This window comes from Otolemur garnettii, unplaced genomic scaffold (genome assembly GCF_000181295.1).
Source record: "Otolemur garnettii isolate 467f Iridium unplaced genomic scaffold, OtoGar3 scaffold00009, whole genome shotgun sequence".
In the NCBI taxonomy this organism is placed as follows: Eukaryota; Metazoa; Chordata; class Mammalia; order Primates; family Galagidae; genus Otolemur; species Otolemur garnettii.
In genome coordinates, this window is record NW_003852404.1 from 21,843,765 (window position 1) to 21,865,771 (window position 22,007).

The window sequence follows — 22,007 nt, forward strand, 5'->3', positions numbered from 1 at the left end:
TGGGTGCCTTTAGTGGCAGCTACTTGGGAGGGTGAGGCAAGAGAATCACTTGAGCCCAAGAGTTTGAGGTTTCTGCAAGCTGTGAGACTATGGCACTCTACTGAGGGTGACATAGTGAGAATCTGTCTCAAAAAACAAACAACAACAACAAAAAAAAAAAACAGCCAATGGTGGGGCAGGTGCCTGTAGTCCCAGCTATTCTGGAGGCTGAGGCAAGAGGATCACGTGAGCCCAAGATTTTGAGGTTGCTGTGAGTTACGACCCCATGGCACTCCATCAAAGGCAACAAAGTGTGACTCTGTCTCAACAACAAAAACAACAACAAAAAATTCACCCACATGAAGAAATTTGACTGACATAAAAGAGCAAAGTATGCATTATTTGGAGAAACAAACTAGACTTTGTAGTCCAAGACATTAAATCGAGTCTAACTGTTTAAAATAAAAGTTTTAATGAATTATCAGTTAATTTCCAGTGTTTCGAAAGCTAAAAGAGATATCAATCCAATGAATCCTGGGTGTTTTACCCGACCACAATGCACGTATAGTCCAATTCAGATTTCTTGGCCTTTTGCAAGGGGAATGTCGAAAAGCTGCCATGTGAGCTTGTTTCTTCTCCGTAGTTAAGCCTTTTAAAAATAGGATGCTAAGGCAAGACTGCATTCAGAGTCGTTACGGTGAGAATTCAAGTAATGTAACTCCAGCTCACTAATGCACGTTTTTTACAACTAAATACTGTAGATCAAAAGTGTGCTGAAATTACTCTTAATGCTTCACAAGAAGTGGCTTGTTTTATTCTCTTGCAAGACTATTTCATTCCCATATTTTTCAAGCATGCTGAGATGTCATAAGAACGTTCCTAATTGCTGGGATGTTGCTGCCCATTTTTTAAAACATACAATATTACCACCATAATAGGCAAGGGAGAACTAAATTAACTGGGAACACCAAAATGTATCCTCTAAACAAAAGACTATTCCGCAAACGGCCTCAAATCCAGAGAATCTTTTCCTAATATTTTCCAGTAGGGGGAACTAAAGACTCACTATCCAGTATTTAGCTCAGCTCCAAGACCTGCGTGAGTTCCTCTAAGCCGCCTACTAATCAACTCAACAAGCATCAAACAGCTACCAGCAAGCCTGTGATCACACGTGGGCCCGGCCACACCAGCCACACCGGGGCACCGCAGACGCTGGCATCTCGTTGATGCAACTGGCCTTCCTTCACCAGCCCCAGTCGTGAATGACATTCACGTGGTAGCGGTTGCCTTAATTTGCAAGGTTTTGTCGTCTTTAGGCTGAAATTTGGCTCTTGGGTGCTTCTTTCTATTCTCTCACTTGTGTTTTCAGCTTTCTTGGATCAGAGCCTATGTTTTCCGAATTTCTTTGCAGAGGTGCTAGTCTTTGGAGTGTAAAGACTTCGGGGATCCCTCACCCCAAGCTCTTTGATCCAAGTTCCTCATCCAAAGCATCTTTGCTGAACTCCTTCCATCCCACGATCCCCATCGAACTCACGTGTGAGGGATCATATGCGACTGAGTAACCTAAGAGGTGATGCCACCCGTTCCCCACTCGCCCCCCGGGGACACCACAGGGAGCCATAGATCTTGGCTAAAATGAGCCTGCAGAGGTTAGAGATTTCTGAGCGCCTCGCCTCTCTCTTCCTCCTCCCTTCCCCGCTTTTTGTGCTTCTTTAACCATAGCAAGCACCGTACACAACCTTTCCGGTCCCAAATTGGTGGTTAATTTCGTATCTTTTCCTTTTCTTTCTCCCGCTCAAATCCTCATTTTGCTAAAAGGTGAAGAGTGAGTGTTTGTGCGATTTTAACGGGTAATGAGGCTGCGCCTTGGGTCCTGGAGGATGATCCTTTTCCAGAAAGCGCGTGCAGCTCCGACAGACGGAGGGATGAATAATTAGGAAGGGCTTCCATGAAATCACTCACCGAGAAAATTACCTGCCCATTAAATGGGACGCTGCGAGGAGCCGGAGGCTAGAGCCCACCTATCCCCTCCTGAGGCGGGAAGGAGGGGGAACCGGGAGATGCCGAGTAGGGGAAGGAGTTGACCGGCGTCCTCCGCCCTGGGCAGCCGGGGGGCCGGGGCTGGGCTCTGAATTTGTTATTTTCCGTCCCCCCTAGGACGGGTCCGCCCTCCAGACCCCCGCCCCCAGCTCCCCAGAGGGCTGTCACCCCCTGCCCCGGCCGGTGGCGGAGTCTGGAGGTGGAGGGCTCGGCGCACCCCCTCATTCCCCGCCTCCCTCCCCGGGGCAGACTCCAAGCAGCTTTCATTCCTCCCCTCCCCGCCCGCCTCCTCGCCTTCCCTCCTCTAAGTCCTTCCACCGCCGCAGCTGCTGGAGGAGGCGGACGCTTTGCTGTCGGGGTGCCGGAGCAGCAGCGGCAGCGACCGCGGCTAGACCAGGGGCTCCGGCGCTGGCCCCGGGCGAGCGGCTGGACCGCGCCTGGCCGCCGGACCGCGCGCTCCTGTCCTCTCCCGCTCGCTCCTGGGCGCACACGCCCCTCTCCGCTCTCGCCCGCTGCCTCCCAGTGCACAATCGCTCAGAGGCGGCACCGCGGGGGTGGCCAGGACCTCAGCCCCGTCCCTCCCTCCCTCCTTTCTTCCCTCCCTCTCTGCCGCCCCACCACGTAGGAGTTCGGATTCTCCACCCGAGTCGTCCTGATTTCCCTTTTCCTCTCTTTTGGAAACAAGAGAGGTGGAGGGAGGCAACGAGGCTGCAAAGGAGAGGCCCGCCAGCAGAGTGCTGCTTTGACACAGTCTTATTATGGAAGTTAAGTGAAAAAATAAATAAATAACTAACTCCGGACGTGGAGCTGCTGCCGAGGAGAAGACGGGGAAAGCAGACCGGTGGGCAGGCCAATGGTTTTTCGGCAGCGCGCTGGCAAGTTTGTGGAACACTTTCTAGGAATTAGGTCTTTTTCCTCCCCCTTCATCTTCTTGACTTCTGAAGAAAGAACTTGGCTTTGGATTGTAATGGAGCCTAAGGACAGAGGGTTAGACACACTTGAATAATTTCTCCGACTGGGCAGAATTTGTGGGAATTTAGGAAGCCCGAGTGTGAGTGTGGAAATACAGCAGCCTTTGACGTGCCCTCTGTTAATTTGGATGAATCTACATGTGCCCCATTCAAGACCTCTCCGACAACCCCTTCTCATCCTGCGATTTGCTCTTCTTGACTTTAATTAGTGTCTAGGAAAGGCTGAACTTTGGACCTACCTCTTGTTTTGATACTTATTTTTGTACGTTTGCTCTCTGGGATTGGTTTCTTAAACAATCTGGATCCTTTTTAATATGTCAAAATGAGTCTGCTGATGTTTACACAACTACTGCTCTGTGGATTTTTATATGTTCGGGTTGATGGTAAGTGAAAAATGCTCTTTATCCTTTTCGTTCACCACCCCTCCCCAAAATAATTTCTTTCTGAATGGATATGGTTAAATAAAATGGTATTAGGTTTTAGTCCATTTTGGACAAGCAAGGGCTCTTTAAGGGCAAAGGTTTTTTAAGTCTTTTGTTTCTCAACAGCTGCAAGTAGAACACGTTAGTTAGAAAAGTTATCTATCGTTGCTGCTGTTGCAATTTACTTAATTAAGGAGTTGGATAATAAATGATGGGCTCCCGGTGTCGTTAGAAAAGGAAATATGAAAGTAAATCTCCTCAGAGAACCTGATCCTGCGATGCCTGATCTCTGTTTGATATTTGCTCTTGTGTCTGAACTTTGGCTGAAAAATTCAAGTGAAGAAATAGAGTTACAGACGCTCCAAGAGAGGTTGAATGGGTTAGGAATTTGAGATGGGGTTCCTCAGGAATCAATGGGCATCACCTGTGTGCCAACAAATGCCCTCCTAGCATGAAATCAGAATGAAGAATTTAGATCATAGGGAGAAAACTGTCAAAAGTAAGACTGGGCGAGGCTCCAGGAAGCAGGCAGCATCAGCTATGGGCTGGCGACAGCAGCGGAACACGCCTGCACCAGCCCAGTCCCCAGTGGGCAAACACAATGGGGATCTGAAACAGGTACTCTAGGTGTCTCCCTATCAGTGGAGTCAGTCTGTAACGCAGAAAGCATTCTGCTTCAGATGCTCCTGTCTTTTGTTCATATTTGGTTTCCGGAGATATTTGCACAGGATGTCAATTTCTAGTAAGAGTATGGCAAAATCCTTTTTTTGTCGTTCTTTTGAGTAAAGAGTGGACATAATTATTAACATGCTTTTTGTTTAGTTTTCAAGAGACAAAGTGAGAAGAATGTTTGGAATTAATCTTCTCAGGGGCTTTAATTTTTATATCAACGACAAAGATTGGTGTAACAAGAGGGTTAGAGCATTTCTTTTTCTGAGAAATGTGGATTGTAGTACTTTCAATGTTTCATTACTTAATGAACTTGTAAGCAATCTGCAGTGTATGGGTGCAAATATTTGAGCCACTTTAATGGCTTGTTGCCACCTAAACTTTTCTCCAGCAATTGCATTGTGGACGAATTCATTATTTGGGACGCTGCCTATTTTCGCCCATCTGTGGTAGCTAACTTGGTTGCTGGCAGCTGCTGCTGTGTAGAACTCAACACATTAGCCTCAACAAGGAAGACTTTCTATAAACATGAGGCAGTACAGATGAGTTTACTTACTGTCAAGTGGCTGTTTTCAATCGTGGTCTACGTGAGCACCTTTGCCCCCCAGTGATAGTAGGCGAGGGAAGCATGTTTGCCCAGGGCTTCCTTATTTTCCCCTTCTCGGTAGTAGATGTTTAGAAAATAATTATTGTGAATTATACTGTAGCAACATTTGTAATATCTTGTCATCACTCTGCATGCATTTTCTTCTTCAATACATTGACGGTTACCGTAACAAAAAGGCTTACCTATTTTTGTCTGTGTTTGATGATCATGAGAAGATGACTTGGGTATACGTTTGAAATAACATGTCCTAATAAATCCTAAATGTACATATCTCAATAATGGAAATGCGTGTATAAAGTATATACTCAACACAGAATTTGAACCAAGTTTGCTTGTTTGTTTTTAACCAGTCTGTTGCTGGGAAGAATACAATTAAATTGCTCACTGGAAGTGACACAGGGAATCAGAAAAGCTGGTGTTACTGAATGTAATTAATGTACCATGGTGTTTGGAGATATATGAAACAAATGCAATTAACCAGCTTGCTGCAACAGCACTAGCCAGACATCATTTCTCTCCTCCTCCTCTCCCTCCTTTCCAATCTCCCTCCCTCTTATTTCTCTCCCCTGAGAAGAGATTCTTTCTCTTCCACACCACCCCCCGCCCCGTTCCTGCCCTATAGACATACCTAGACTCTTTGGTCTGACTTAACATTAGGGGATAAGGGGGAAGTTTATGTCTGGGTCACAATTATGCTGCAGAATGTGTAGTAATGTAGTGAAAGAAATGCCGAGATTGAGGAGCTGAGCCCTAAAAGATAATGTTAATCTTTCTGTGTGAAACTAGTTTTGCATTTAGCATCTGCTATGTCACAACAAAAGAAAGTGTGGAGAGTCTTACGAAATTGGTAGATAAATCATATGTTCGACATTGGGGTGCCTTTGGATACTTCTGAATGGTGACAGCTTCTCCTTGGGGATTGTTTAAAATTTGGGTTGTGGACAACACTGCCCTCTAGGCTGTTTCAACACTTTGGGACCAGCGTTCGCATGTCTAATGAAGAGGTTGGCTTGTAGGGTCTCTACGCTTTGTTACCCTTCCAGGATTCTATGGTTTCTACTTGCTCATTATCCTTCTTAGAGGTGTGTGCTTATTCTCCATATGAATTTCAAATGGAGAGAAGCTGTATCATTTCAAAGATATACCGACTATCCTTGTGCTAGACAGAGAAATTAATTTTATTCAGTGACAAATGATACATAGATTTGCATTGAAATTTGCTTGGTGGGTTATTTATATGTGCATTTTTACAGTGTATGAAAAATGTTAAGAGTTTTGCCTCTTCATGTAAGATATGTGCTAATATTATTTATGATTTTGTCCCTGTAGCAATCTATAGAAAATAAATATTAAGCTGGTTGAGAACTACAGGCGAACTTTCTTATTTGGGATGTAATTAAAGGTTTTCTCATTTGATACAGATTGGTTAAGTAAGTTTTTCTCTACCAGTATATAGGAGAAAATACACTAAGTAGAGTCTTTGTTTTCCAGATTCTCATTATTTTTAAATAATACAGTTTGCATTCATGTGTGGGGAACTAATATGACCAATCAAAAGACTTTTTAATTACATCTATGTCCTTTCTATTGTGTCAACCCCATAATGTTAGAATACCTCCAAGAAGGGGTTTTAAAAATGAGAGTGGTTTTCTCATCTTCACTACTGAACTATTCCTAATGAAAATGGCACACATGATATTTGGGGAGATAGAGATAATGTGTGTATCATGTAGACGTATAATCTCTTCTATAGGTTTGTACTTGTTGCTAAAGTGCTTCTTTCAGTCACAGGCTTATTATTATAGCCATATGTAGTCCATTTCAAAACTTCAGCTGCACATAGTAACCTGACATTTGTTCTTGTAGCTATGCAGTCATACCACATTTGAATTGGCTTTGTTTGAATAACCTTTGATGCTATGCAACACGTGGACCATAAACCAAAAGGATTTCTTAGAATGTTAACCACGAATATTGTAAAGGAAAAAAAAAAATAGTCACGAATATACAGAAATGGTTCAGGCCATTTCTTCTCTGAACAGCCTGCATAAAACAGCATCTTTGAACAAAAACTATTGGTGTATGAGCACCTTGTATAAATGTGGGTGCATATACAGTAATGAAGGGAGCTTGTGTGGGAGGCATGTGTGTGAACCTAGTAATCCCTGCTTAAGTAGTTCCTGCAGTCTGTAGGAGATAAATGTACTCCCAGGTACTATTTGGTTTCTGAAGAATATTATGAAAAAAGGTTATATTCTACGTGTTTCTCCTCTCTTCCTCCTCTTTCTCCATGCTCTTCTCCTCCTCTTATCACTCTTTTTCCCTTGCCTTTTCTTCTAATTCTCTTTTTTTTTGGAAGGGAGGACTGGTAGAGAAAATAAGGAAACATTCAAGGGGTGAAAAAGATAGGTGAGAGTGTGTCTTGCAGGTTTAAAGATGTGCATTTCATTTAAAAAAAGGAAAAAGATGTGCATTTAAGGGAGCTATGTTAATATTTAGAGTAATAATATTTTACTTTTAGGTATATAGAATGGCAGTTTTATCTTCCTCACTTTTCTTTTACAATAGCTCGTATAACTTTATGCAAAGTTGTATTACCTAGATCCTCTCTCCTTCTAGGTTAGACAAGCAGAAGCATCCAGGTCTGAATTCAAGCAGCAAATGGAAGCTTATAGATTGTCATTTCATTGATTTATTTTTAAAGAAAAGTATTATTCTGTTTCTTAAACTGTCTCTAGGTGGAAATCTATCAAACTTAATACATCGACATAGGTATTGACATGCTTCTTCTTTTTAAAAAATTATTACCTATAGAATAAATGAATAATTACACATAGTTGTTGAAGGAGAAATTCTGATGAACACTTTTAATGCATTATCCATGTGCTATGCCATAATAGAGATGGAATATGGCATCTCCAAACTAGCGTACTCACCCAAAATACCGGTCACTAACTCAGAACAGAGTTGGGGTAACCTAGGCCTCAGATGTTAGTGTTGTGTTTTCTATTTGCAACTAATCATGGGGATCTTGCATCTAATTTTACAAGTTTTAAATATGTGTTTATGCCGATGCTTCTCAAATTTTTCTGATCACGACGTGGAGGAATATATGATTCATGAGGACAGAACTTGGGTTTTCAGTATACTGTCATATCTCCAATGCCCGCAGCAGTGTGTATCTCCCAGCTACTTGACGTCTTTGCTTCCTGTATAATGAGGACATTTCAAACTCAAGCCCATGATACAATCTGCTTCTCTTTGTTGTCATTTCCATTTTAGTACATGAAAATACTCTGCTATTCTCACACTTTTTCATGATCCTACAGTAGTAATCATTCCTGATTCGTTCACATAGCCTATATTTAACTTGAGTTAGTGAACACTTGGAAGTCTATCCTGAGATCAACTATTTTGGGTGTCTGGGTGTGTGTTTGAGGTTTTTTTCCCCTCCAACATTTTATTATGAGCATTTCCAAACATTCAGCAAAGCTGAAAGAATTTTACAGTAAACACTCATATATCACCACTCAGATTCTACTATTATTATACCCAATTCCCATAGATCTAGCCATTTATACATCCTTCTATGTATCCATTGATTCACCTTATTGTTCTGGTGCATTTTCAGATAATTAGAACCCAAACATTTCTTACTAACTTAATCACTATCATTCTGGTCAATATCTGAACTACTGTGATATCTGGATATGTTACCATGTTGCTTATGCTTATCCATTCCTCTTAGGCTTGTGCTTTACCCGATCTCAGTTTTCCACACAGTGGCCAGAAGGACCTTTTAATAATGTGAATAAGATACATGTTTTCTAGTAGCTCCTTACTCAGGATTTCCACTCAAAACTCTTCACAGTGGTTTATAAGACACTAAAAGTTTAGGCCCCTTCTACCTTTCTGACCTCATCTGCTCACATGCTCCACCTACAGCCATGATTTAGAACTTCTAATTAGATATACTAAGCCATAGACTTGGCATTTATTCTCTCCTTTCCTAGAGATGTTCTGCCTTTGATCTTTGCACGGCTAAGTCTTTCAAATAATTTAATAAGTTCTTATTCCAATATCATCTCTTCAGAAATATGGGCCACCCAACCTAATAATATTGCTTCCCTGAAACTCTTCTGGGCTACCTTTTTTTTTTAAATCTGTTTTGATATTCTTTTTGTATAACACTTATCACCTCCTGGAGAGGTGTGTGTGTGTGTGTGTATGTGTGAATGTAGTTATAACAATCTAAGAAGTCACACAGCTACATGAATGCCCGTAGAAAACATGAGCTTCTTGGGTCAGAAAAGAAAGACTTCACTAGTCATGCCACAACAAGTGGCACAGCTTCACATCTGTTTGATTTGCTTCCCCTCTGAAGTCCAGTGGGGATGATGTGGTGGAGCCCAGGTATATGACCCATCATAATGAGTTTGCCTCACACCTGAAGAACACTGAGTGTGGGAGCTGGACATTTTATAATAGGTAATCAGGTAACTTGCTTCACCTTTGTCCTGGAGCAAGATATTATTACATTGGACACTAAATAAATGTGCCTTCTGCTCTCTGTGGAAACCATTTATATTTTCTATGGTTGTTTGCTAGATAAATATTCTTGCAAAGAATATTTGGATGAAAAAAGCAGTTAGTCCTCTGCTAGCAAGACGTGCAGAGACATGAGAGACTCCAGGAGAACATTTTCCCAGTAATAGAGGGGTAGGCTTTGGTTTGTTTATTGTCTGACTCCCAGGGCAGGAACTTGGCTTTGTCTGTCACGTTTACCAATGTACCTCTAGTGCCTAGCATACGGGATGACATAGTAGATACTCAAATTTTCATTGAATAAATGAAAATGTGTTGATGGAGTGTTTGGGGGATATTAATTTTCAGCCCTTAGCCTAAAACATGAAACATTCACTGTTTGAACTAGTCTGTAAGAGAGAGAGGAGAGGGAGAATGGAAAGCAAAGATAGGAACAGGATGTCGTCTTTTGAGTCAAATATACATGTTTTACACAAATACGCCTCTTTTCCATCTCATGAAGAATATTTTCCAGAGGCTGAGGTGTGAAGTTTGCTTGAGGTTAGGTATTCAAGTCAAGCTTGGGCAATATAATAGAGACCCTGTTGCTAAAAAATAAATAAACAAACAATAAAGTTTTAATAAGAGTATTCTCTGTCATGGTGATTTTCAGTCTCTCTTTCAAATCCTCTTACAAACATTGCTGTGCTTTTTAGCCCACTGTGGAGTGCTGTGCCTGTTTTAAGAAAGCCCTTCTTCCAAAGACGCTGACGTGTCTTCATGGCACCTTAGTTCACTCTCATAGTGAAGAGCATTGACTTTTGTGGTTATACCTAATCCAGAAATTGGTGGTTTTCTATACATTTAAGCCTGTGTTTCACTTTCTGCTTAACCATTAGAAACGTGTGAAAATGATTGTTCTAGTTTGGAAATAGAATCAAATTGATTAGTTATAAAATTGGTCCCTAAATATGTAGCTCTCTAATAATTGAAAAAGGTTAAACATGGGCAGTGCCTGTGACTCAAAGGAGTAGGGCACCAGTCCCATATACCAGAGGTTCAAACGCAGCCACTGCCAAAAAAAAAAATGCAAAAAAACGAAAAAACCCCCCCCCAAAAAAACGGTTTAAACGTCTTATCTCTGAAAACGAGCATTTTTCAACTCCATTTGTTGTTACAATTGTCATGCCCAGCAAGGACTCTGTTTACCATCCTTGACACTAAAGTAACATACACTCCGGAATTTGGCAAGTAGAACCTTCTGTATAGACTTACTGTAAGGAAATAAGTTGAAGAGGTTTAAACTGGAAAAGTTATTTATCAAAACTGGGATACTCAAGGCCAACATAGATACTCTCTAAATTTTGCTATTTTTATTTTTTGCCCAACAGCTTTATTGAGACCTAATTCATATTGCATAAAGTTCAGCCCCTAGAAATATACAACACAGTGCTTTGAGAATATTCAGAGAGTAGTGCAACCATCATTACAATCTAATTTTAGAATTTTCCATCACCCCAAAAAAGAATCCATGCCCTGCTTTGAATACTCTTTTACAACCCATAGTAAACCATGAGTCTACTTTTCATTGCTATAGATTAATTGATTCTGGAAATGTCATATAAATGGAATCCGATCGTATATGATATTTTGTATCTAGCATGTTTTTCTTAGTATAGGGTTTTCAAGGATAATCTATGCCGTAGTTTGTATCTGCTTCATTACTATCTATTAATTGCCAAATATTCTGTTCCATTTGTCCTTTGGTTTATCAGCTGAATGGACATTTAGCTTGTTCCCAACTTTTGACTATTATAAATATTTCTGCTTAGAGCATCTGTATACTAATTTTTGTATGGTTATATGTTTTCCCTTAATCTGGAGTGGTTGATTGCTAGATCATATTTTAACTCTATGTTTAACCTTTTGAATAACTATTAGGTTATTTTAACTATTGTTTAACCTTTTGAATAATAGTCGGACTATTCTCCAAAAAAGCTGTTAACATTGTGAATTCTAACTAGCAACAAATGAGATGACATTTTTATTTTAATCCATCTTGAAAAGAGGGTGTTGAAAGGCCTTTATAATTCATATATGATGTTTTATTTTTTCAGGGGGAAACTGGGGCTGGGTTTGAACCCACCATCTCTGTCATATGGGGCCAGCACCATATATGATGTTTTGTGGAGAAACAATTTTATTTTATAATAATATGTATTATGCCTTAAATTTTCAAAAGTCCTAATTTCTAATCTCTTCATTAATCATCATTTTAAGTCTTCTTTAGTTGCCTTGTTAAAGTTTTACTAATACAGTAATTCAATTGAACTTCTCACTTTCAGCAGAGACCTTAGCAATACTAAACACAGATCCTAAAATGCCAGCATCTCAGAGCTAGCAGAGATATTCACAATTATGTGACGTCACTCTCTTATTGGTTGGACACATGGAGAATTGAAGCTCAGAGATTTTATGTGCCTTGTCACAGATCCCATTGCTACTTAGGAGTAGACCTGAAACTGGAGTCTAGGGTGCTTTCTTTCCATAACACACTTCTTCCTGTGACAGGCTATTGCTAGCTTCCTACCCCTGAACTCCTAACAAGAGTTCCAGACACTTGAAAGTGACCAGCTATTTTCTGAACATGTCAGTAAGATAATTAGGTTAGATATGTTGAAGTTATTCTTTTGATTCAACACATGCTTATCGACAACCTATTTATAGATAAGACAACTTTTTGGGCTCTATTAGGAACACAATGACCAGGTTTAACGTGATCACTACTTAGCAGGGAAGGTGGTACATTCAAGTAGATTGACATAATAGAGCCTGGTAAATGGGGGGTTTGAAGATACACAGAACACAATCTGGGAATTTGGAGAAGAAATAGGTGATTTCCAGCTGGTATAATCTGGGAGGAGTCAATACCAAATGGGTCACGTAACCTGGGCCTTAGAGGACCAGAGGGGTTTTCATAGGCAGAGAGATTGGAAATCACATTTCAACAAAAGAAATAAGGTATGCTAAGGAAAGTATGCTAAGGAAAAAGGAGGTTTAGACTAAGTGCAACATCGTTTTTCTGTAGGAAAGAAGGGTAAGAAAATAATTGAGAGGTGGTTAGTCAACAGCACTACTGAGTGAATTTAAGCTGGTAATTTAACCTTTCTATGCTTGAGTGTTCTTATCTGTAAAATAGACATGGTAGCAATGTCTGTCTCATGCAATTCTTTGTTTTTTTTTTTGAGACAGAGACTCAAGCTGTCATTCTGGGTAGAGCCATGGCATCATAGCTCATAGCAAACTCCAACTCAAGTTCAAGCTATCAATCCTCTTGCTTCAGTTTTTCTATTTTTAGTAGAGACAGGGTCTCGCTTTTGCTTAGGCTGGTCTTAAACTCATGAGCTCAAGCAATCCACTGGTCTTACCCTCCCAGAGTGCCAGGATTACAGGCCTGAGCCACCACACCAGGCCATAATACAATTCATAATATATATATGTATATGTATATACACATACCATATATATGTGTGTGTGTGTGTTTATGTGGTGTATATATATGTGGGTGTGTGTATACAACAGAGGGGGCCAAAAATATACATTTATTTTAAGAAAGGAAAAAATGTATTAAATTGTAATACTTTTTGCAGTTGCAAGAGGGGCTCAGACCTGACCTGTGTTCATCTTTTGTCATTGGTATATATTGAGTAGATAGAGTATTTCAATTTTAATACGGTTTTTCCTTATTTAAATTGTGTATACATATTTTGGAACCTGTGTGCATGCGTCTCTGTGTGTGTAACATATATATACATATAACTTTTTTCTTTGTATAAAACCTGGTATTTTATAAGCATTTATTATCAGTGGTACTTGTTATATTTTTATTTTTTGCCTAATACACATATGAACAAGGAAATTAACTGGAAGGGGACATTGGCTATCAGACTAATTAAGGACTATGTTTGGGCATTTTAGGATAATCTTTATATGATTTTTCAAACATGAATCTTCAGATGACCGGCTAAGAATTTTTGATGCCACTGTAGGGAACTAATCTATGGCCGCACCTATGCAACTGCGATAAACATGCTATGACAGGTGTGTTCCCATTGCATCAGATGTTGAGTACAGAAAAAATGGGATTCCCAAGTGAATGGTGTTATGAATGAGAGAAGTAAACAAGAGAGCAATACTACAAATAGCAATTTGTTACAATTAGAACATGCTTTATTACCCTACCTTTTGGTACATGTTGACTGATTTGCATGTTATCCAGAATATTTTTTACCTGGTGCTTTTGATATCAAATGCCATAAGAATAAAACTTATTTGAGAAAAAAAATGACTCAATAAATCCTCTAAGTACAGAAAATCTTGTAGACATTGATTATAACTTTTTATAATTACCCACAAATCAGATTTGCATAGTGAGTCATTATGTATATCAGAAGGATAGCCTACATAACACAGGATCACTATGATTGTGGAAGGGACATATTGTGGGTGGCCAGTGGCTTTGGACTCCAGTGTGGGCTTTACAAGTAGGTTATTAATTATATGGCATTCTATCCTTACCAAGAAAGAATGAAATTTGGCTGTATAATCTTCAAGTGATCTCCTTTAACCTTAAATTCTATTATTCTAAGTACTTCTGGTTGATACTCTGTTCTTTATTATTATCTTTGTGTACCTTTGAAGAAGAATATGTTAGCCTGAAAAAATTATCCACAAGCATTAAACTTCCATCTTTGAAAACAGTCACAGTCTCTTATCCAGTCTGCATATTGCTGTGGTCTCAATGCTGTGACTATACATATAGATGATAGGCAAAGTTCACTGGCCTTATGATTCATATTTATTTCTATTAATGACAAGTGGTATGTATACTTTATGAATAAATGGAATTTAAATGCTAAGAAAACAATAGTGTTAGATCAGTGCACTTAGGTTATGGCCACCGTAACTGGAATCATATGCAGCCTAGCAATTTTAGGACAGAAGAGGGGATTAGCAGCCACTTTTTAATTTCTGTTGAAAGGATTGATGTGGGATCTCTTTGTTTGGTGTTTGATTCCAAGCCTTTTTGTAAATGTGCTGGAGAACATGGAATATAAGTCAACTATCCCATGACAAGGCTTTTCAAGTTGAAACTAGACTAGAATTTAAGGGATTTGCCCAAAACTTCTGCAACACTTAACAAGCAATTAAAATGTTCCTAAGTGTGACCAGAAAAAGAAGTTTTGACTTTCCAAAGAAATTAAATCAAGAATTTTACTTTGTAGGGAGAAGTTTAAAAATCTTTATAAATCAAGATTAGAGCCACAGTAAAGTGTAAAACACTGAGTTTTACGATACATATTTCAAATACTGGCAAGCACTGGAATATGGTTAAACTAATTTGTTTAAATATATCTGATAATTAGATAACTGAGTTTTCAGAATTACATCAAATTAAGAGAAATACTGTAGGATGAATCTAGCAATAGGCACTCTTAAGTTTTATATCTCTATTTTTTTTTTAAATTGAGACAGTCTAACTTCGCCCCCCTTGGTAGAGGGCTGTGACATCACAGCTCACAGCGACCTCCAACTCTTGGGCTCATGTGATTCTCTTGCCTCAGCCTCCCTTGTAGCTGGGACTACAGTCACCTGCCACAACATCCAGCTATTTTGTTTGTTTGTTTTATTTGTTTTTGTTTAGCAGGCCCAGGCTGGGTTCGAACCTACCAGCCCTGGAGCATGTGGCCAGCGCCCTAACCACCACGCTATGGGCACCCAGCTTATATGTCTATTTTTAAACAACGTTTAATGTATTGCTAAATAAAACTATACAGTTATTGCCAATCAAGTTCATTGTTGATCCATTAAATTAGAGAAGAAATTTTACCTCCTCCTTAAATGTAAATATCTAACAACTTGTGCATTTTATACCTTTGAATATCAGGGCAACAATAACAAGCCACTACCCCATTGCTATTATGTTACCCCTCCCCTGTATCTCTATCTTGGATTGCAGAAGAAACTGATTAGGAAGAGTGCAATCTTTTAAGAAGAAAATGCCAGATACAGCATTCTTCAATGCTTTTCTTTTCTTTCATGCAAAGAGGACTATGAGAGTTAAAACATTTAGCTAGATGATCTCAAAATAATTGTTTTTTCACTATAATATTTTTCACTTAATTTCAAGAGTTAAAAAGCAACAAGGAAAAAATATTCCATTGGTGCATGAGCTCTGCACTCACAGATGTCAGGCCGTCTTCAGTGGAGGTTTGCAGCCTCCTTTTCTGCCCTAAACTTGGACAATCTTGTCTAATAAAAGAGGTGCTAACAGATTTGACTGTATTCCTCACTGGCTCTCATGAAAACATGTAAGTAATTTTGTGGCTAATTGTGTTCTAAAGTGGTTCAATCCCACCTTTGTGATTTCAAGTCTGAATAATGTCAATTTTTAATACAAAATAAAGAAAATAGAATCAGGAAAATATGTACAACATATGGGTATAGATTGTGGTCAAAAATGGCTCTTATCTCCCCTCCTTCTATGCATGGCTATAAGATATAAATGAACCAATGGTTTGATGCTTACCTTGTCCTCACAATCCAACAGGCAACTGTTAAGAAGGACCCTCTTCTAGGCTGTGAATTCTTACTGTGCTTTTCTGTTATACTGTAACGCCGGTGATGTTCATCAGTCAGATCTTATGAAACTCTTCCAGATTTTTGAGGCTCTCAGTAAATGTGCCTGGTCATGTCGAATTTAAATTCCAAGATTCTACAGCTTTTCAGAAAGCAGTTTTATCTTTTGAAGCAGCGGGTAAACATGGCATACAAATGAGATAACCAGGCAATTGCTTGTACTGTGTATGTCCATCCAGATTCAACTCTAAGCTTTCTAAATGTGGAGAACTATAGGGATTTATAGCTCATCTTTGCCTTTGAGGATGGTACGAGAGGCTTTACCTGGGAGGAGAGCTCCTAGAGATCTCCGTGAACTCCAAGGTTGTGAGAGGGTGTGCTGGAAATGGGAAAAACTGAACATTGGACATGCAACCATATAGCAAGTGGACGAGCTGATATTTAGTTCTTTGGATTGTTAACATTCACATAAAACAGAATTATTTAGCATTTACTGAATCCTTTTAATCAATTTGGGATCAAATGCAAAAGAACATGTGTCTGCTTTGTGTGACCCCGAATTCTTCCGTTTTCCCTTTGAGCAGATGACATGCCTTCTTTGCTGACGGATATCGGTTGCTAGGAGAAGTTCACTGGTTTAGTCCCTTCCTATCCAGCAGTAAAACTAAAGAGTGTATTGAGTGAGAGAAAGAGGCAGAACCCGGCACAGGCCATGAATCATGACTTGTCTCCAATATGTCCACTTTGCTCCTATTTTTCCTTCCCTTTAAAAACTTTTGTTTTTACCAGTGATGCTTTCTTTCAGCCATTATCTATAATCCTTTTGGAGCCCGAGGGGATGAGGGTTGCTAAAGGGAGGCTGTGCTGCTAAAAGTCCACTCAGAGCGATAATAAAAGCCTTGAGAGTTATTCATGGGGCCACATTAGAGAGAATGCCCCACTCAGTGAATAGCATCAGTCAGCTGCCTTTGAGATGGGGTGATTAATACCTTCTGCTTCTAATGGGGGGAAAAGGCAGACAAGAGAGGTCTTCATACTACTTTGGCTATTTTGCAAATTAGATCTTATACATTGTCCAAGCTTTTGACAAAGAAGTTGCTAAATTTTCAATACCTGCCGTAGTCTTTAAAAAAGGAAAATAGTGTTTCATGAACTGTTAATTGTGGCTACCGTCAAATAAAACTGAAATGATAAAAATACCCCAAAGGAGCACTTAAAAAAAAAATCAGAGAATGGTTTGCATCTGGGTACTGTTTGTGATGACATCAAACTAAAATTGTGCTGTTAGTGATCACATTCAGAATATTGTCTAAGCAGCTCTATTTCCCAACATTCAAATAGCATTTTTGTTTGTTTGATAAAGGAACTAATTACAATACCCTCGAGAGTTTAGAGAAGCATCTAATGAGAAAGTGTTAAGGGTGGCAGGTGTTCCTTTCCCATAAGCCCTTGGATGTAAGGGAGAGTCTGTGATGTACAAAGAAGTTAGACACACACGTGCTTGCATGTGTAGGCTAGTTTAGCACAAGGAATTCTAGATAATACAAGTTTAATTCCCATTGTTTCTCATTGTATCTATTGGTTACATTATATAGATGCACAGTTCAAATAAAATTGCTCAAGGTCTAGGACACTGGTCAGTCCTCTGAAGTGCTTAGGCAGAAAAGTGTCTGATTTGGTGATCTGTGTGTGGGAGCCAGATATATGAGATTACACTTTTCCATGCTGTTCTTTAGGGAGATTGAAACATCAAGCAGGCTGTTAATGTTTAAATGATAAATTAGGCCAAGACTTAGTCTTTTATTTAATTATTCTAATTCTACTCTCCAATTTACATTTTAAACAGATTTTTCACATAGAAACCTAGAATAGTCTGTGATATGTTCATTCAACAGCTTTAGTCTGAATATGAGAGGAAGCAGCATTTTAAAGACTCTGTATGATGCCTCCTCTAACCTATTTTTACTCTGTGGAAGTGAAATATCTTGTTAAGAGGCAGTAATACCCAAGGGCAATCAGAGATAAAAATGTAACGATTTGGTGGGCGATGTCTGGAGATCAGCTTTAAGTGAGGTCTGATTTAACATCTTTATTAGTGATATAAAAGCCAAATGATAAAGAAATGAGGTATCTCACCAGCGGAAACTTTCCAGGACCTTACCCCCTACCGCCCTCCAAAACCACATAGAATGACTTACAAAAATTAAGGCAGAAAAAATCATTAGCAGAGTAAAAAACGAAAGCTTTGTTACAGAAATGTAAACTAATTCTGCAGGGATATTATCAGAAATCTGGAAATCTAACTAGAGGGACAAGCTAGCAGAGCAGTAACACTGAAAGGGCCCGGGGGAAAGCACAGGGGTAGGGGCAGAAGAGAATGGGATTCAGATTAGGAGTGTTAGATTCCCGCTGAAAGGTCACGAGATGCTAGTGCCCATTTAGGGGGGATTGCATCACCAACTTGGGAGATTCTCTTTCCATGAATGTGGCTTAAGTGCCATTGAAATACTTCTTTCATTTTGCAATTCATTGCGGGAGCATGAGAGCGATTTTGGCAGAATAGAAACGGAAGTTAGTACAAAGATAGATTCTTTAGGAAGATGCCAGTCTACTTAAAACTACAGAATGATTTTCTGTTGAAAAATTTAAATAGTTCCATTTTACAGAGAATGTAGCATCTTCCAAACCTAGACCAAATTCACAAAGCTTTCCAAGGGAAATTCCTTGTCAATGTACAGCAAGGCCCAGGTTCACAGCTTAGTCCATATCTATTTTATTTTCTTTTTTGAGACAGAGTCTTACTTTGTCACCTTCAGTAGAGTCCTGTGGTGTCACAGCTCACAGGAACCTCAAACTCTTGGGCTTAAAGATTCTCTTGTCGCAGCCTCCCAAGTAGCAGGGACTACAGGTGCCTGCCACAACACCCGGGGTTAGTAATTTAGACATGGGGTCTTGCTCTGGCTCAGGCTGGTCTCCAACCTGTGAGCTCAGGCAATCCACCTGCTTTGGCCTCCCAGAGTGCTAGAATTACTGGCAAATTAGTCCATTTCAAGTCTGCTGCATTACACAGAGATGGGCTTAATCAAAGTTGGATTAGTTTGGTTTATTCTTATAGACAGCTTTTATGCAGAAACTTATACAATTTATGCCATCTGACCCCAGATATTTCCAAGAGTAATACTTCCTGTTGAATCACGGCCCCGCCTTTGAGTAGAAGAAAGTATTGCACAGAGCAGGGGAAGCTTGGACAACGGCTCTTCAAACTGTATGTGTCTCATTTAACAACTTGGTGGTTCAAGAGGTTAGTAGGCCCCAGGATAAAAGCCCAGAGAAGGCCGTACAAGTTAGAGTCTCTGCTTGCTACACAATTACATACCTGCTTTCCCCCCCTTGTCTTCAGATAGAATTCTCTGCATCTTTTGTTCCTAACTGAAGAGATTGAGAGAAATAGAATGCAGCCAGCCTGTCAGTAATACACAGTAAAAATAAGTTAAGACGTGCAGTGAAAAGTAATGGACGCCAACTTCTTGAGTTTCTAATTGGTTTTATTTTATCAGTTTTACATTCCTGTTAATATTGTAGGTCTACATCAAAGCCAACATTTGAAAGCAATATGGGGGTTTTGACATAATATCACTATAACCAGGGAGGTACAGCCTGAACTCTACAAAACCTTATCAGTGTGTGTGTGTGTGAGAGTGTGTGTGTGGACATGTAAAACTTGGTTAAAGTGTAATATATCAGTAATGAGGCAGGTGCAGTGGCTTAGGCTTCTTATCTCAGAAGTTTGGGAAGTCAAGGCATAAGGATCACTTGAGGCCAAGAGTGGAGACCAGCTTGAGCAACACAGTGAGATTCTGTCTCTACAAAACATTTTAAGTTAGCAGTGCATAGTGGCACATGTTGGTAGTCCCAGTTACTGAGGAGGCTAAGGTGGGAAGATTGCTTAAGACCAGGAATGCAAACCCCCAGTGAGATATGATCATGCCATTGCACCCCCACCGGGGTTACAATGTGAGACTCTGATCCCCAAATGAAATATAATGAATAAAATAAAGTAAAATAAAATAAAAATCAGTAATGAAACGAGAGCCCCCCACATGAAGACCTGACTATTTTTGGAGTTATGGTCCATTATTAAGTAGAGAAGCATTCATTACTGTTTTAGAAAAACACCTAAAAAAAGATGTGGACCTGGAACTCTACCTGCTATGATTTTTAAACACTACTTTATATATTTCCTTTTAAATTTTCTCTTTTATTCAACATCCACTGCATCTTTCCACTAACATCATACACTTTTGTATCTGGTATTGATTATTCTGTTACAAAGAACATGTAAATATTGAAAAGAATGGTCCTGATATTAAGGATCTCTGCATACAATTCATTGTACTGGTTTGGGATTAGGCAGTAAATTGCATAATGTATTGATGAAGGGGCTTTCATTTTCATAATAGTCTGTGAACTCAATGGGGACTACTTTGCTGAGGCAGCATATATAATTGAATAGAACTAAACAAATCTCGTAATGAATCTATAATAGAAAAATAGATGCTACAAAAGAACCAGGTGGACTCATTTTCTTTCTTCTTTCTGCCTTATGATCCTTTAACATGTGATCTTATTAAAATATTTCTGAGAACCTTCAATATCCATTCTATGTGCGAGTTATAAAGACTTTGAGGAAAAATGTATATTTGGAAGACTCATTTAAGTATGATATATTCACATATAAACTTACATAAATTGGGTTAGATTGTATCTTGTGCGATATAATTACCATAGAACCTCCAGATAGTATTGGATCTATGAGCTTTAATACAAATAGCAAAAAAATTGTATGTCTTCAGGCTAAATTTTGAGTTACCTTTATAGTTAAAGTTATAAAATTTACAATGACTACACTATGTTCTCTTAAATCTTAAGTTCCCAGTATTATTCTGTCTTCAGTTCTTTTTAATTGCCAGGTAATTTCAACTCCCCACATTGACCACCTCCTTAAGTTGACCTAATTTTTTTCATACACTGAACATGCACCACCTGTACTTACCAGAACAGTAGGCCTAATTCCTTATGTTGATTGCTCTGCTATATTGACCACTTTGTAACAGTCCCTTGGATGGTCAACTTAGAGAGGTTGTATTAGTCTACACTTTTGTACCCTAAGCAGCTAATCAAAGCCAACATGGGTAACTTTACTATTCCCAATCCTGATTGGTGTGTTTGTCTATATTTATATAACTACCACATCATTTCTTATTTTTCCCCTTTTAATTTTAAGTTTAAAAAGTAGGGTTAAGCTAGCCAAAATAAAGTTTGTAAAGTGCAATTTGTTTGGCAAAATGGTGATTGCAATAAAATACACTATTTTAAGTAGTTGTGAAATGGATTAAATTAAAAAGGTAAATAGAGAAATTGTACTGTCCTTACGAATGACTACACAATACGGGCAACGTGCCTTTTGAGAGAGGATTTAGGACATGCTTTGTAGGTATTCATCTCATACAAAGAAAAAAATTTCCTTCCGTGGGAAAACATTAGATCATTGGAAGGCTTGAAATATGTGAGTTGCAACTTTGTCAATCGGCACTCATTCTAAACAAGTTCCAACAAGATAAAGACCTCAGAATAATAAAAAGGGAGTGTGGCTACGAAGATCTACCACTGACTGTGTTTCCCAGCTTTTTTTGTCTTTAAAGTAACCAGGACTTTCTTTGATGAAGTCATCTTTCCTTTATCCATTTGCTTAAGAACCCGTTCCTTGGCCTCCCACCTTCTTTTTTTTTTTTTCTTTAAGGGAGGCAGAATTCATTATGGTGAGTTTGATAGAGTTTATATGGGCCTAATTTTGTTTGATGAAATTCACTAGGATGAAACTAAAAGAAATACAGATAAAAATGATATATATTTGTAAATGAAAGATTCTACTACCTGTTATTACTATTTAAATGCACGCAATATTTTACTCATAAGAAGGCCCGAGTGCTATAAACATTTCATTGGGAATTTTAAGAACCTAACAATCTTTCATTTCCTTGACCTTATCTGGCAATCAACATAAATGAAGACAGGATAATACTGCAAACTCAGCATTTAGGAAAAAATAGAATATTCATTGTAAATTTCATGATTTTAGATATAAAAGTATTCAGA

General features: G+C 39.0%; 1 protein-coding gene across 11 annotated transcripts in view; it reads left to right on the forward strand.

Annotated features, from left to right (window-relative positions):
• The first annotated feature begins 2,641 nt into the window (after positions 1–2,641).
• Positions 2,642–22,007, forward strand: part of ROBO2 (roundabout guidance receptor 2) — a 595,724-nt gene continuing 576,358 nt past the window's right edge. For all 11 annotated transcript variants that reach the window (XM_023509678.1, XM_023509679.1, XM_023509681.1 and 8 more), the window contains exon 1: positions 2,642–3,373. In XM_023509678.1, coding sequence (XP_023365446.1) covers positions 3,313–3,373 — 61 coding nt within the window. In that variant the 5' untranslated portion in view covers positions 2,642–3,312. The remainder of the gene's footprint in view (positions 3,374–22,007) is intronic.